Raw genomic sequence first — 16,524 nt, 5'->3', positions numbered from 1 at the left:
TGCATGAACTCATAGTGGTTATGAGTGTGTGAAAGTGGGTGTTTTGTGAAATAATAAATATTTATGATTTTTCGGATGGGTGTATTTCATATTTTTTTTATACCTATGTGCATAGCTCACCCTATCTGTTTGTGTGTGGCGATGATCGGGTAATTTGTTATCCGGGAGTAGATGATGTTTCAGGTGAGCTAGGAGATGCTTAGTGGCGGAGAGTGGGAGCAGAGTACATAGGATTTTATAAAGACTGTTATTAAATTTTCATGTAATTTGACTTATAGAATTTTACTGTTTTGACCTATAAAATTGTAAAGGTGACTTTGGATATTTTGAATATTAATAGCGTACTATTAAACTTTAAAGTGTTAAAATTTCCTGCGTTTTACGGAAATGGTTTAATTATAAATGAGGTATTTATTTCTTTTTTGTTTATTTTAGTAATTTTAAGTAATATCCTACAGGGATGTTACAATGGTGGTGTAGCAATGATAATTATACGGTGGTAGTAGTACAATAACATCAATGGTGGTAGCAGAGAGGATGAGAAGAAAAGTAAGGAATGGAGGAAGAATCTCTGACTATGATGGTAGTGAAGTTAGATGGCAGTGACGAAATCGAAGAAGAAGTCGAAGAAGAAGAAGGAGGAGGGATGAGGAAAAGAGATGAACCAGATCACAATATTTACAGAGGAATTTTTATCTATAAGTAATCAACAATGGATTTTTTGTCAGTAATTACCAACAGAAAATTATTGACGGATTTCTGGATCCATCGAGAAAATTTAGTGAGCATTTTACAAAAAACTCTTATGTTGTTGGTAGACCGTCGATAATTTTAATTGACCAACAAATTTTAAGTGTTTCTGATAAATTTTAGGCATCAATAACATCACTTTTTCTTGTGGTGAGCTACTAAAAATGTAACCGGTGATTATAAGTCATTCAATCTCTATACATTAGCTAATAATAGCTCGAAGTAAAAAGATTAACCAAGACTAACTAAAAAAGAATACATGACAGATAAGCTCAATTACTTCTATTTATTAAAATATTTTAAAATATTTTCCTTTAATTTGTTTACATTTTATATGATATATTTTGTATTAGTTTATTTTATGTATATAATTGACAATTGCATATAAAAAAGTTTTCAATGGAAAAATATTTAGTATTATTTTTTTATTTTTAGAAACCTTTTCAAATATTTTAAATAATTATATTTTCAACTTTTGATTGATAAGATTTGTAATAAGTTTGTTTCTTGGAAAGGAAAGTTGCTTAGTATGATGGAAAGAATTCAGCTAGTAAATTCGGGAATTGTTAGCTTATAGTCTTATACCTTTCAGGTTTACAAATGACCTATTAAACTTCTTCTTGAAATAGAACAATGGATTCAAAATTTTGTTTGGACTGGAGATACACAGAAACGAGGATTGCTCACCGTTTAAGTGGTATATCTATTGTGGTTCTGAGGTGAATGGTGGTTTGCAGATTACTAATATTTAGTTGGAGAATAAAGATAATCTGCTACGTTTAGCTTGGGAGTTTGCTTATGGAAAAATGACTTAGGCTAAATTCATGTGTATTCAATTTCTTAAGTCTTAAGTATCATAAATGTATGTTTTTTAAATCGTCATCAATTTGGTATGGTATTAAGGTGCATATGATGTTGTTCTTGAAAATACCTTTTGGACAATAGGTAAAGGTGATTGTATTAAGCTTTGGAATGATTGTTGGTGTTCTGACACTTGCATATCTAAATTGGCTAGAATTCCTTCTTTTCACAGTGTAAGGTTATACTTCATTGTTCGTTCAACATGGACATGTACTCACTAGAACTTTCCTTCTTTTGTTGCCAATTTATGTGATTTTTCCTCTTTAATGGTTATTGAGGATGAGGATGTGCATTGTAACATCCCTAAGGAATATTATTAATTTTTAATAAGTAAAATAGGAAATAAAATTTAAAACCTCATTTAATATGATATCATTTCCCAAAACATGGGAAATTAAAACTTTACTATAACATAATTCATGTGCTCGCGATTACAGTATTACAAAATCCATCAAAATTTAACATAATAAATTTTACATCAAAAGTCTAAATATAAAAATCCTTTCAAAAACCCAAGTAGCCCCTGACTTCGCCTCTAAGCATCTCCTGGCCCACCTGTCAAATCATCTGCTCCCAAATAATAATTTATCCGATCATCGCCACACACACACACACAGAAAGGGTGAACTATGCACAATATATAAAAATATACATGAAATAAATATGCCACCCATCCCAAAATTTACATGACTAAATATTTCATTGTTTTCAATTTACCCATCCATGATCTCATAGTCCTTCATGAGTCATATACATGAACTAGGTCTTGGGACTTTATTGTGCTTCCACGAAACTAACCCATTCGTGGTCCAACCCTATGAGCCTATCCCGCTCATAGTCCTGCCCTACAGACTCCTCGTCTGTAGTAAAACATCCAAGTCTCATACTTGGACCCTGGCACGCACGCAATCACCATACTATGGACTCCTCGCCCAATAGTAGCCGACGGGAACATAACAGTTCCTTGCCCATCGTGCACCCGACACATGCAATCACCATACTAAGGACTCCTCGCCCACTAGTAGCCGACGGGAACTCAACCAGTTCCATGCCCATCATGTGTCCAACCATCAAGCACATCCCAAACCCCTATTGGACTTAGTCCTTCAAGTCCAAACGCCACACCACATGCATGTAATTCCTATACTTAGGATAAAGTAGCCAAATCACACCCACAAGCAAATACAACATGACAAAATCACATAAACTCGCTTAAGCCAAGGACACTCGCCCAAGCTAAGCCCTCAGTCTCGCTTGGGCTAGCTCACCTCGCCTAAGCGAGCTTAAAACAGTAGCATCAACACGCCATCTCGCCTGGGCGAGCCACACATTCGCCCAAAACCACACCCAAACCTCGCCGAAACGAGTATTCAACAAAACACACAAGAACACACTTCCAGAACTCGCTTAGGCGAGCCACTCTCGCCTAGGCGAAAGTGTTAGTCACTCAAAACTCAAAACCTCTCGCCTGGGCGAGATATCGCGCTCAAAACTCTCAAGTTCTCCTTGCGACCTCGCTTAGGCGAGTGCCTCTCGCCTAAGCGAGAGACCATGTCGCTCAACCCTCTTCTTGGTCGCCTAGGCGAGAACCACGAACCAGGACCCAATGTGAGACTCTACAACTCTCGCTTAGGCGAGGTGGACCCTCTTGGGCGAGACTTGCAGGTTTTCGAGTCTGTTCCCGCACTCAAATCACCCAACTTTGCCCAAATTGCACAACCAACAATACCAAAACGACATTTCCCACATTACCAAGCATAAAACAATGACTAGCAACCATCAAACATGTTATATAACCATTTGAAGTCTCAACCCTCGAAATTAAATCAGTATTGCCCATTCAAGTGTAAAACCCTCATCCCTCTCATATAATGTATAAAAGACTTTGAATCCAACATCAAACCAACCAAATGTTCCAATCATATCGTACATGCTACGAGATTCACATCCAACAGAATTCAATTGAAAATCACAATGTTTCAAAATCATAACACGCATCAGAAATTTTACAGGCACAAATGACAACTCCCCTAACCTGGAATTAGTGATCAAAATTGAGAAAGACAGGACCATTGATTCACAATCTCCTTCTTCCTTCAGCCCTTGCACACCCAAAACTCAACTCACACTCTCAATCATGTGCTCCTCTCTATACCAATTCACCACACTGCCAAAACCCTTCCCTTTACCTAAATTTTGGCTTTTATAGGTGTCTTTAAGATAGGTTTTAAAAATAAAATGAATTTGGGCTTAGTGTGGGTTTTAATTCCTCTTCAATGTTAATTATTTGGTGGTTTGGCTACCCCATTCTGGGTTCTCTCTACCTTTCCACATTCATTTCAAACTAAGTTTAGTAAAAATAAAGGTTAAGTTCTGTCTACCAAGGTTTAAACTCGTGACCCTCCACTCACAATGCCAAATCACAACCACTATGAAAATTCACATTTGGTGATACACTCCAATCAATTTAAGTCTACATTACCAATTCCATAGTCATACATATTATTAAAAATAAATAATAAAACAACAACACATAATTGGCATACATAGGACTCGAACCCAAGTCCTCTCATACAAACCAAGTACTCTCAACCATTTGAGCTAGCACTTTTCCACATCACATTAAACAATAATTAATGCCATAAAGGCATTTTCTACCCGCATTTATTAATTATTTATTTATTTAATTAATTAATTTTCACGGGTCTTACAATTCCCCCACCTTTAGAAGTTTTCGTCCTCGAAAATAGGACTTACCAGCAAAGAGGTGAGGATAAGACTTCCTCATGTAATCCTCCATCTCCCAAGTCATCTCTTGGGTTGCCTCGTCCCAGAGAACCTTCACCGTCTTCACCTCCTTGCCTCTCAGTTGCTTGACTTGAGTATCCAATATGCGAACTGGTCCAACTGGCATAGTCAGATCCTCGCGTACTTGTACCTCATCTGACTCCAAAACATGATCTGGACTTGCAATGTATTTCCTCAACTGTGAGACATGGAACACATTATGCAAGTTGGATAGGTGAGGTGGTAAAGCGATCTCGTACGCCGCTGCTTCTATTCTTCGTGTAATCTGATAAGGCCCTATAAATCTCAGAGTTAACTTCCTTGATTTAAGAACCCTTCCGATACCTGTGGTTGGCATCACCCAGAGGAATACATGGTCTCCTTCATCAAACTCAAGTGGCCGTCTCCTCTTATCCGCACAGGACTTTTGCCTACTCTGAGTTGCTCTCATCCGATCTTAGATTAACTTGACATTACTAGTCGTCTGTTGCAGAAATTCAGGACTAAGCACAAAGGCTTCACCATCTTGATACCAGCACAATGGAGTTCTACACCTCCTTCCATACAATGCTTCATAGGGCGTCATACCAATACTAGAGTGGTAACTATTATTGTAGGTGAACTCCACCAACGGTAACATGTCATTCCAGTTTCCCATGTGATCCAACACACAAGACCTCAATAAGTCTTCTAGAGATTGGATGGTCCGCTCAGACTGTCCATCCATCTGAGGATGATAAGCTGAGCTCATCCTCAGCTGTGTGCCCAAAGCCGCCTGCAATGATTGCCAAAACCATGATGTGAATCTAGGATCGCGGTTTGACACTATGCTCTCGGGTACTCCATGCAATCTCACCATTTCTCACACATACAACTCTACTAACTTGTCCATCGACCACTTCTTATTCATAGGTAAGAAATGTGCACATTTTGTCAGTTTGTCTACTATCACCCAAACTGAATCATGACCCTTTGTCGACCACGGAAGATGTGTCACAAAATCCATAGAGATACTGTCCCACTTCCACTAAGGTATGTCCAGTGGTTGCAGGGTACCTCCCGGCCTTTGGTGTTCAATTTTGGCCTTTTGACATACTAAACACTGAGCCACAGAGTCTGCTACGTCTGTCTTCATACCATTCCACCAAAATGACTCCTTTAAATCCTTATACATCTTGGTCATACCTAGATGTATGCTAAGACGACTCTGGTGGCCCTCCTTCAGAATCTGCCTCCTGAAATGAGGTCCTCCTGGTACGCACACTCTACCTTTAAAACGCAGAATGCCATCCTCTCCCATCTGATAATCCTTCCCTTTCTTTGTGCCTAACCACCCCACAAACTGTTGCAATTCCAGATCGTGTCCTTGAGCCACACGAATTTCATTCAAAAATTCATTAGTGACTTTTAGTAAGTTGCACTGTATCGAGTCTTGCCCAAACTGCATCCCCAGATTCATATCTCAGAGTTTCTCAATCAACTCTAACTCTTTTATCATCATGCAAGACACATGTATCTTCTTCCGACTCAAAGCATCGACTACAACATTTACCTTGCCCGGATGGTAGAGCAATTCAAAGTCATAGTCTTTCAAATACTCCATCCACCTACGCTGCCTCATATTCATCTCCTTCTAGTCAAACAAGTATTTCAAACTTTTGTGATCGTTGAATACTCGGAATTGAGAGCCGTATAGATAATGCCTCCAAGACTTAAGAGCAAACACAATGGCGGCGAGCTCTAAGTCATGAGTCGGGTAATTCTTCTCATGCACCTTCAGTTGACGAGAAGCATATGCCACGACCCTCTTTTCTTGCATCAATACACACCCCAGACCTTGATATGATGCATCACAGTACACCTCAAACATCTTCTCGGTATCCGGAATTACTAGCACTGGAGTGGTAGTCAAACACTTCTTCATTTCCTTAAAGCACTCTTCACACTGCTTAGTCCAAGAGAACGATTGATCTTTTCTTGTCAACTATGTCAAAGGGTTCACCTTCTTTGAGAACCCTTCCACGAATCTCCTGTAATAACCTGCCAAGCCCAAGAAACTTCGCACCTCTGTCACTGTTTTAGGCCTTTTCTAGTTAAGCACCGTTTCAATCTTAGCCGAGTCTACTGCAATACCCTTAGCTGAAATGACATGTCCAAGAAATTGTACCTCCTCTAGCAAAAACTTGCACTTGGACAACTTCCCGTACAGTTAGTGTTCCTTGAGCACATTCAACACTACCCTCAAGTGATCAGCATGTTCCTCCCGTGTCCTCGAGTAGATAAGAATGTCATCAATGAAGGCGACAACAAACTTATCCAACCAAGGTCGAAAAATCCTATTCATGTAATCCATGAATACTGTCGGTGCATTCGTCACTCCAAATGGCATAACCACATATTCATAGTGGTCGTATCGTGATTTGAATGTTGTCTTTTGCACATCCTCCGGCCGCACTAGAATCTGGTGGTATCCCGACCTCAAGTCGATTTTAGAGAACACCCTTACGCCCTTCAACTGGTCTAGTAAGTCGTCGATCCTTGGCAGCGAATATTTATTTTTAATAGTCAGCTTATTCAGCTGCCTATAATCCACACATAGTCGCGAACTCCCTCCCTTCTTCTTCACTAACAAAACTGGAGCTCCCCAAGGTGGCGCGCTCGATCGAATAAATTGCTTCTCCCATAGTTCCTTAATTTTCTTCTTGAGTTCTGCAAGCTCAGCCGGTGCCATTCTGTATGGAGCCATAGACACTAGACCCGCACCAGGTATTAAATCAATGGTGAAGTCGATGTCTCTACTAGGCGGCAATCCTGACACTTCATCTGGAAATACATCCGCATACTCATTAGCCACCGGTATAGATTGGATCACCTCTGCTGCACTTTTCTTCTCTGGCTTGGCCACCACCATAAAACACATGGCCCCATCTTGTAGTGCTTTCACAGCTTCCCGAGTTGATATTAATTCCAACCCTTCATGTTCTGGGAATACCAAACTGCGCCGTCCACAATCAATTTTGATGTGATTGTTAGACAACCAGTCCATCCCCAATATCACATCCAGTCCCTCCAAGGGCAAGCACACCAAGTTCACCTTGTATTTGTGACCTGCCACCACCATTGAACACCCAACACAGACTGAACTAGTAGCTACTTGGCCCGAGGAAGGAGTTGAAACAAGCAACTCACACCCTAAGTCACGTGTCACCAGACTCAATCGCCCCACACAAGCATTAGAGATAAAAGAATGGGTTGCGCCATAATCAAATAAAACCAGGACATCATGCCCCATAAGTGAACAAGGTTGTAATATAAGGTTACCTGACTGAGTAGCCTCAGTAGATGTCATAGAAAAAACCCTCCCAGCCGCCCTAGCTCGTTCTGCTGGCGAGGCTGCTACTGGTTTCTTCGCACCAGGACTCTTCTTCTCAGGGCAATTGTTTGCAAAATGACCCAGTTTGTCACATATGAAGCACTTGCGACGGTCACCGGATCCCCCTACACCACCAGTCAATTGTGGGCAATTTCTCTTCAAATGGGGTCTGCCACACTGATAGAAAGTGGGACCCTGAGACGTCTGTGGTCGGCTGTACGGCTTCTTCATTTGCCGCGCCTCTGCAACATTCCTCTGATGTCTACTCACAATTGGCCCAGGGCCCTTCTCCAGATGCTCGGCACTCTTGGCCTGTTCCACCAAGACGGGAAATCTCCTCTCTCGTAAGGGAGTCACCACCTTCTTAAGCTCATGTTTGAGTCCTCGCTCAAACTTCTGACATCTCCATTCTTCAGTAATGTTCTGCGAGTAATATCTCGCCAGATGCTCAAACCTGTTTACGTACTCCTGCACTGTCATATCCCCCTACTACAGTGCGAGGAACTCTGCCTCCCGGTCCTGTCTGGTTATGTCGGGGAAATATTTCTCCAGGAACCACGTCCTGAAGCTAGTCCACTCCACCTGTTCATCTCGGGTTTGCATCTGTTGTTGCATTCCCATCCACCAATACTTCGCGTCGTCGTTCAGCAGATAAGTGGCGAAAAGTAGCTTCTGCTCATCAGGGCAATTCATCACTTTAAAAATCTTCTCACACTTGCAGAGCCAAGCATCCACTTCATCCGGAGAGACCTTGCCATTGAACTCCGCTGGTTTGTGGCGCAATAAGTCCTCCACAGTTGGCACCCTGACATGTGCACTGGTCGTCCTAGGATGCGCTGCCACTGGTGTTTGCATCGCATCCACCATCCGATGAATACCCTCCGCAATGTCATCAGCACCATTATTCCTCCTCCTCCTGTTAGCAGTCATAGCCTAGATACGCCACATTACAACTTTTAAAACCAATTCCCTTAGTTAACCAAAACCACTAATATCTTACTCACATACAACTAAATCACACACACAATCAAACGATAAGCTCACTTCCCAAAAGCCCCAAAATATTTTTAAACTATTTTCAAAACATTTGCTCTAATACCAATTGTAACATCCCTAAGGAATATTACGAATTTTTAATAAATAAAAATAGAAAAGAAGATTAAATACCTCATCTAGTAAAATATCATTTCCAAAAAACATGGGAAATTTAAACAAAATTATAATTGTAACATAGTCCAAATGTTCACAATTATTCTATTACAAAATTTACCAAAGTTCAACATAATTAAAGTTACATCAAAATCTTAAAACAAAAAAAAAATGCTTTCAAAAGCCCAGGTAGTCCCTGCTCTCCGCCTCTAGACATCTCTTGGCCCACCTGTCAAATCATCTACTCCCGGATAACGAGTTATTCGATCATCGCCACACACACACAGAAAAGGTAACCTCAAAATTTGGGCTTAGTGTGGGTTTTAATTCCTCTTCAATGTTAATTATTTGGTGGTTTTCCAACCCTCTTGGCTGCCCAATTCTGCTAGGTTCTCTCTACCTTTCCACATTCATTTCAAACTAAGTTTAGTAAAAATAAAGGTTAAGTTCTGTCTACCAAGGTTTAAACTCGTGTGACCCTCCACTCACAATGCCAAAGCACAACCACTATGCAAATTCACATTTGGTGATACACTCCAATCAATTTAAGTTTACATTACCAATTCCATACTCATACATATTATTAAAAATAAATAATAAAACAACAACACATAATTGGCATACATAGGACTCAAACCCAAGTCCTCTCACACAAACCAAGTAGTCTCAACCATTTGAGCTAGCACTTTTCCACGTCACATTAAACAATAATTAATGCCATAAAGACGCTTTCTACCCGCATTTATTTATTAATTAATTAATTAATTAATTTTCACAAGTCTTACACGCAGTGCAGATCTGGTTGGTTTTGCTGGAGCTTTCATGGCTTGCTTCGTTGCTGAATGCGTGGAGGTTGATGGCGCTGCTAGTGCGCGTTTCTGGTGGTTGACGGTGATCTGTTGCTGTTTCGCAGTTCAGGTGCAAGAATCAATGGAAGACGGTGGCGCTGCTTATGCTGCAGGCGTGGTGGTGATGCTCGCAGTGGCGCTTTCCGCTCTAGTTTATGGTGGCGAGAAGAAACAGTGGTGATGGTGCACGAAAATGGTGATTGCAGGTGCAAAGATGGTGGCAGCCATGGTGGCGCGTTGGCTGAAAGTGCAGGTGTTGCTGGAAGATGATGCGAGGTGCAACGATGAAGAAGGTGGTGGCTCACGGTGATCCGACGAACGGTGAGAATGGCGGCTGCCGGAATGGTGATGGTGGGAGAGGAGAAAAATTAGGGTTAGGGTTTCATGTGTGAGATGGAGAAGATGATGACGTGGTAGTGTATGGTTGGCCAATTTAGTGAGTGGAGGATTGCCACATGGCATGATCTGGTTGAATGTAGTTTAAGTGGTAGGAGGGGTGCAACTTAGTAGAAACTAGGGATGCAGAACAGGTTTTTGTGGTCCACTTGCAAGAGGAGTGTGTAAATAAAAATTGGGGGTGCATTTAGCTCCTGACTATTTCTTTCCAGAATTTGCTAATTTTGGACTTATTTTGTAACTTTGAATATTTCAAATCCACACTTTTAATTACCCAAATTAAACTTCACTGCATTAACAAACATTAGAATATCCAATAATATTTTATGCAACTAAAATCAATATTTACGCCATTTTTAACTTACATACTCAATAAATCCAATAATCACAAATTCTAATTAAATCAATCCTTAAGCACAAAAATTCTATTAAATCCCCAAATTTAAACATTAAATGAGGGTAAAAATTTGAACTCATCAATCCATGCCATCAACATGGAGTTCACCATCCACCAATCTTCGATATAAGTTGATTCATCCTTTGGCTTGGTTATAGTACCGTCCATTAATGCTAGTTTCTTCTTTGCTTGTAACGCATTTCGTATTGCCCTTGCCCATTCTTCATAGTTGTCTCCTTTCAGTTGTTTGAGTGTAATCAACATCCTTGGATTGTCTCATAGATGCATATAATAAGGAGATATAATCGTTGTATCATTTCCAACCCCCTCAATGTCCTTCTTTTTGTCATCACCTAACATAATGATATTGCCTCAAGAACTCAAGATTTGTGTCTTTGCTTTTCTTAAGTTAGGTCAGTCAACCTTGCTCTTGATACAATGTAAAAAGAGAAGATGGAGAACTGTTTTTTGTGTTTTATTCCAAGGACCTAAGCCTATAATATATACAAGAATTAACCACAACCCAACACAATGTTCACGTTTTGAATTTTCTTAACGGTCCACACGTAGTTTTGCAGTGTTATTTAAGTTAACAATTTGATTTTTTTTAAATATTAAAATGATGATGAATAATGTTGGAACATTTTAATTATACTATTATAAAATAATAATTTAGATCAATTTACTACTATAATAAATATATAAAAAAAATTATAATTAAGTTATAAAAATTTTATTCACAAAAATGAGTGAATTAAACTAATTAATTTTTAAGTCAATGCCTAGTGAGTCAAGATTAAACTAATTAATTTTTTAGTCAATGTCCAGTGAGTCATCGTATTGATTCACTTTTAACACCCACAAATAAAGTCTTCACCTTTTAAATTTTCTTGACCGTGTCCACACTCAGCATTCCTTGGAGATATTTTTGTTCGTCTTTGTCTTTTAATTACCAAGTAGCCATCACCCAGTTAAGTTAAGACCCAACCACATTGTTTATGAAACCAAAATCAATGGAGAGTTTTGAAATGCTGGGTGTATACCTTTGCTTCCTCTGTTTTTTATCCATGTCCTCCACTCTGGAGATGATTACTCCGACCCAACCCCTGAGAGATAGTAAGAATGAGAATGAAACTCTTGTCTCAACAAATGGAACCTTTGAAGCAGGATTCTTCAGCCCTGAAATTGATTCCCTTAGGCGTTACCTAGGAATTTGGTACAAAAACATCTCCCCCAGAACGGTTGTTTGGGTGGCCAACAAAGAAAACCCACTTCTAGACCACTCTGGAGTCTTAAAAATTTTTTATGGGGATGTTTATATCACAGACGGCACAGGAGCCATAATATGGTCCCCAAATAACACAGCATACGATTCAGTCGCTATGGAGTTGTTGGAATCAGGAAACATGGTTGCGAAAGATGTTAATAACAAGATTTTATGGCAAAGCTTTGATTACCCTGATGATACTTTACTTCCAGGAATGAAACTTGGAATGGACTTGCGAACTGGTCATCAACGAGCTCTAACATCTTGGAGATCCTACAACGATCCTGCTCCAGGTGAATTTTCATTTAGGGTTCATACTGGTGGCCTTCCTCAAATAGTTATCACAAAGGGTTCTAGTGATGACATAGCTAATAGAGCAGCAGTTTATAGACCAGGGTCTTGGAATGGTCTTAGTCTGAATGGAGGAGTAGCAGGAGAAAGAATTTACCCGTTAATCAAATCCCTTTTTGTTATGAACAAGGATGAAATCTCGTATGAGATTCAAGCCTTGGATAGTTCAACTCTACTGAGAAGCAGATTGCTCCCTGATGGACATCTAATACGATTTATATGGTTAGATGGGTATAAAAGATGGGACACGGTATACGCTGCTTCATTTGATGAGTGCGAGAGATATGATATGTGTGGTGCAAATAGTATTTGCATTGGGAGTGGAGCACATCAACACTGCGAATGCTTGGGTGGATTCCAAACCTACTTTTCAGAATCAACTTGTTATCGAACTACACCTCCAGATTGCAACCAGGGAGATAGTTTTCAGAAGTACGAAGGGGTGAAATTGCCAGACACATCTTCATCTTGGTACAGTGACACAATCAGTGTTGACGAATGCCAGAAATTGTGCTTGACTAACTGCTCTTGTACTGCATATTCTCATTTGAATACCAGTGCCAACGGAACAGCCTGCGTGTACTGGCTTCATGACATTGTTGACGTCAGGACACTACCAGAGAATGGACATTATTTTTATTTGCGAATTGCACCTTCAAAATTTCAAGGTATTTTTTAAGCCTTAAATATCTCCTAACCCATTCCTTAAAAACAAACTTTTTTTTTTCCTTTTCTCCCCAATTTATTGATTTTGAATTCAACCAGAAATTATTCACATGTACTAGAATTTCTATATATTTCTGTTTCTGTTTTTATGTTTTATATTACTGTAATTGTGTATCTGTTGATTATTAGTTGATTATGTTCTTATAATCTTTCAGGTCACGCCTTCAACATGCAGAAAAGAGGTACTATATTCATCATCGCCATCATAATTGTGTGGCTGTTGATTATTATGTTCTTAATCTTTCAGATCAAGCCTTCGACAGGAGGAAGATCGGAGGAATTGTAGTAGGCGGTACTATATTCATCATTGTTATTGTAGTATTTGGGTTCATATTTTTTCTCAAGAGGAATAAACTCAAGCAATCAGGTGAACTCATCGTAATTAAATATTATTATAGTAATTTATTTGTACTTACTAATTTATTTTTTATATTTAGTTCACTTTAGTTTGGATTTTTATATTGTTTTAGATCTCTATTTTTTAGAAAAGACTTCATAAATGTCCTCAATTTTGCGGAAAGGTTTATTTATGACTATTTTGGTTAAATTAGCATTAATATTGTTTGGAAAGTGCACTTGTAAATCTAAATTTAAATTTATTATACGGTTAAATCTAAGTTTATCATAAGTTTGTCATGTGATCATCTTTTACAACATCTTCTACTATAAAGGTGTCATATCTCAAAATCACACTTGTTTCAAAATAAAAGATGACCCATATTTTAAAATGTTATAAACCTTCTAAATTGTTTTAATTAAGTAAATAATAAATATAATAAAATGACTAAATATAGAAATCAAATTACTAATTAAAGTTATATTTTACTTTAAAATGAAAAATAACGGAATGAAATAACAACTAATCTTATTTTCTAGGTTTTGATTTTTGTTACATTTTATATAAGATTTTTTTTGTTATATTTTTGTTTTGCATAAGATCTGATATATTTTTAAGCAGCAGAAACAAACTATTGGACGGACAAGAACAAGAAAAATGACATTGATTTACCAATGTTCGACTTTTTATCCATCTCCAATGCTACAAATAACTTTTCTGAGAGTAATAAATTGGGACAAGGGGGATTTGGACCAGTGTACAAGGTATGAAATTAAATTTTAGCTATCATTCATCTTAGCATAAATAACTTTCAATATTTTCAAAATTATTGTCAGGGCATATTATCAGATGGGCAAGAAATTGCAGTTAAGAGGCTTTCAAAAACTTCGCGACAAGGTTTGGACGAGTTCAAAAATGAAGTAATGTTGATTACAAAACTTCAACACTGCAATCTTGTAAAGCTTCTCGGTTGTTCTATTCAGCAAGATGAAAAGATACTAATTTATGAATTCATGCCAAATAGAAGCTTGGATTACTTTATTTTTGGTGGGGCTTGGTGGAATCTAATTTTTCAAATTGTTTTGATATTTTCAATCAAATTGTTATGCTAACTTGGCAGTGAATATTCTCAGATTCAACAAGAAGTTCATTAATAGGTTGGGCTAAGAGATTTGAAATTGTTGATGGAATTGCCAGAGGACTCCTCTATCTTCACCAAGATTCTAGACTAAAAATCATTCATAGGGATCTCAAGACCGGTAATGTTCTTCTTGATAGTAATATGAAATCAAAAATATCAGATTTTGGTATGGCTAGGACATTTAGCCCGGATCAAGATGAAGCAAACACAAATAAAGTGATGGGAACATAGTAAGTTTTTCTATATTTGTGTTCTTTCCCTTTTACAAAGAATTATAAATTCTCGTGTCAAGTCATGTTTTGGTGCAGTGGTTATATGTCTCCCGAATATGCTGTACATGGATCATTTTCAATCAAATCAGATATATTCAGTTTTGGGGTGATTGTATTGGAGATAATCAGTGGGAGGAAGAATAGAGGATTTCGTGACCCACACAATGAGCTAAATCTTCTTGGACATGTAAGTTTAAAATGGAAAATTGTACCCTGTACATGAGTTACAAATGATAGTGTTGGTGAAAGCATGTTAAATTATCGTTTTTAAATACAGATCTCGTAACAGCAATCCACTAACAAATTGTAATTGAAACAAAATAAAAAATTCCTAAACAATAGACATTAACATAATTGAGTTAAAAATAAATAGTTTTCTAAAAGCTTGGCTAAATAGCAGGAAAAAAATTGTTAAACAAATTCCTGACACACGTTGGTGCACATGTTCAACTGGTAGGTTTATTTATGGAGTGTATTTATTAGGAAGAGTTTATATAAGTATGTGACCTTAGAACTCCATATTAGAATTCACGTCACTTTTAATCTAAAATCTTAAGATCATGAATTTATGGATTTTTTCTCTTATATGGTATTTAACTTTGTTTTTATCCAATGTGTAACTTAGACTTACACTTGGATATTCTCAACATCAATACCATTAGTAATGATCCAAGTATGAGTCTAAGTCTCACATTAGATAGAAATGACAAAATTAAACATTATATAAGAAAAACAAAACAAACTCATAAACTCAATGTTTTGAGATTTTAGATAAAGTATTGTGTCAATTTCTTATATTAGTTTGACTTACGTAACATATATATATATATATATATATATATATATATATATATATATATATATAATCTCTTCCTGATAAATTCCCTTAAAAGAAAAAAAATGAAACACCAAGATCCTTCTTGAAACGATGAACATTGTTTGATTAAGTTTCCAACAAGAAAATGAAATTATCTATTAACATTGTTTCAATTATTCTTTTTCACAGGCATGGAGACTATGGATTGAAAAAAGGCCCATGGAACTAATGGATGGCTCGGTGAACAGTCAAGTTGAACTATCAAAAATGTTAAGATATATTCATATTGGTTTGTTATGCGTACAACATAGATCAGAGGATAGGCCAACCATGTCTTCCGTAGTTTTAATGTTGAATAGTGAAAATTTATTGCCTGAGCCAAGTCAACCTGGATTTTACCCAGGAACAAATAAGTTGACCATGACAGATTCTTCTCCAAGAAATTATGATGTGTATTCTCTCAACAAAATATCTGAGACATTATTTGAGGCAAGATAGAAAAGTTTCCTACCACAAATCTCTACTAGTATTACTATTATGTGGGCAAGAATATTATTCAATTTGAATGTGAGATCACAATTTTGTAATCATAACATGCTATAATTTGTTAATAAATAGTTGGACAGAAACTCATGTAACATTATATTTTTCAAAATTATATTCAAATATAAAAATTAATTTTAAAGCAAATTTGAACCAATAAGGATATTTTACATCAGTGAAAAAAATTGGTGTAAACAAATGCAATTATAATTTTGTATTGAATTATATATTACATCAGTTATTACTAAAACTGACATTCTACATCGACTAAATAAACAATTGATGTAGTAGGAGTGCAAGTAAAAAACAAATTACTAGAATAGTTTAGTATCCATCTGATCTAATATTGTCTGATAGGAAAAAAAAATCTTAAATGACATTCTACATCAGTTCTTACAGATCGATAGTAGTTGTTGGAGAAAAAATAAATTCTAACTACACATTCTACATCAGTTTTATGAAGGAATCGATGTAATAACTTGGCGAGCAAAACAAATATCTTTTATTTG

The 16,524-nt window shown here is 37.4% G+C and overlaps 2 protein-coding genes across 4 annotated transcripts; one reads left to right on the top strand and one right to left on the bottom strand.

Moving 5' to 3' along the window:
* Positions 1-4,318: 4,318 nt before the first annotated feature.
* Positions 4,319-4,849, bottom strand: LOC146880960 (uncharacterized). Its single transcript, XM_085669192.1, has one exon. The coding sequence runs from the start codon at positions 4,847-4,849 to the stop codon at positions 4,319-4,321; it is 531 nt and encodes a 176-aa protein (XP_085525318.1).
* Positions 4,850-11,481: 6,632 nt separating this feature from the next.
* LOC114169003 (G-type lectin S-receptor-like serine/threonine-protein kinase At4g27290) lies at positions 11,482-16,081 on the top strand. 3 transcript variants are annotated; one of them, XM_085668525.1, is made up of 8 exons: positions 11,482-12,847; positions 13,061-13,087; positions 13,153-13,272; positions 13,864-14,006; positions 14,079-14,289; positions 14,376-14,613; positions 14,676-14,842; positions 15,662-15,852. In XM_085668525.1, exons 1-7 carry the CDS (start codon positions 11,560-11,562, stop codon positions 14,797-14,799), a joined length of 2,151 nt encoding a protein of 716 aa, XP_085524651.1. In that variant the 5' UTR covers positions 11,482-11,559; the 3' UTR covers positions 14,800-14,842; positions 15,662-15,852. The 3 variants fall into 3 exon arrangements, with proteins under 3 accessions (XP_085524651.1, XP_027909812.2, XP_027909813.2); XM_028054011.2 differs by having other exon boundaries at positions 11,486-12,847; positions 14,692-14,842; positions 15,662-16,081; XM_028054012.2 differs by having other exon boundaries at positions 11,487-12,847; positions 13,867-14,006; positions 14,692-14,842; positions 15,662-16,080.
* The last annotated feature ends 443 nt before the right edge of the window (positions 16,082-16,524 follow it).

The sequence above is a fragment of the Vigna unguiculata genome, chromosome 11 (assembly GCF_037176805.1).
Source record: "Vigna unguiculata cultivar grain cowpea cultivar isolate G323 ecotype 2 chromosome 11, ASM3717680v1, whole genome shotgun sequence".
Classification (NCBI taxonomy): Eukaryota; Viridiplantae; Streptophyta; class Magnoliopsida; order Fabales; family Fabaceae; genus Vigna; species Vigna unguiculata.
This window is presented reverse-complemented; position numbering and strand designations above follow the sequence as displayed.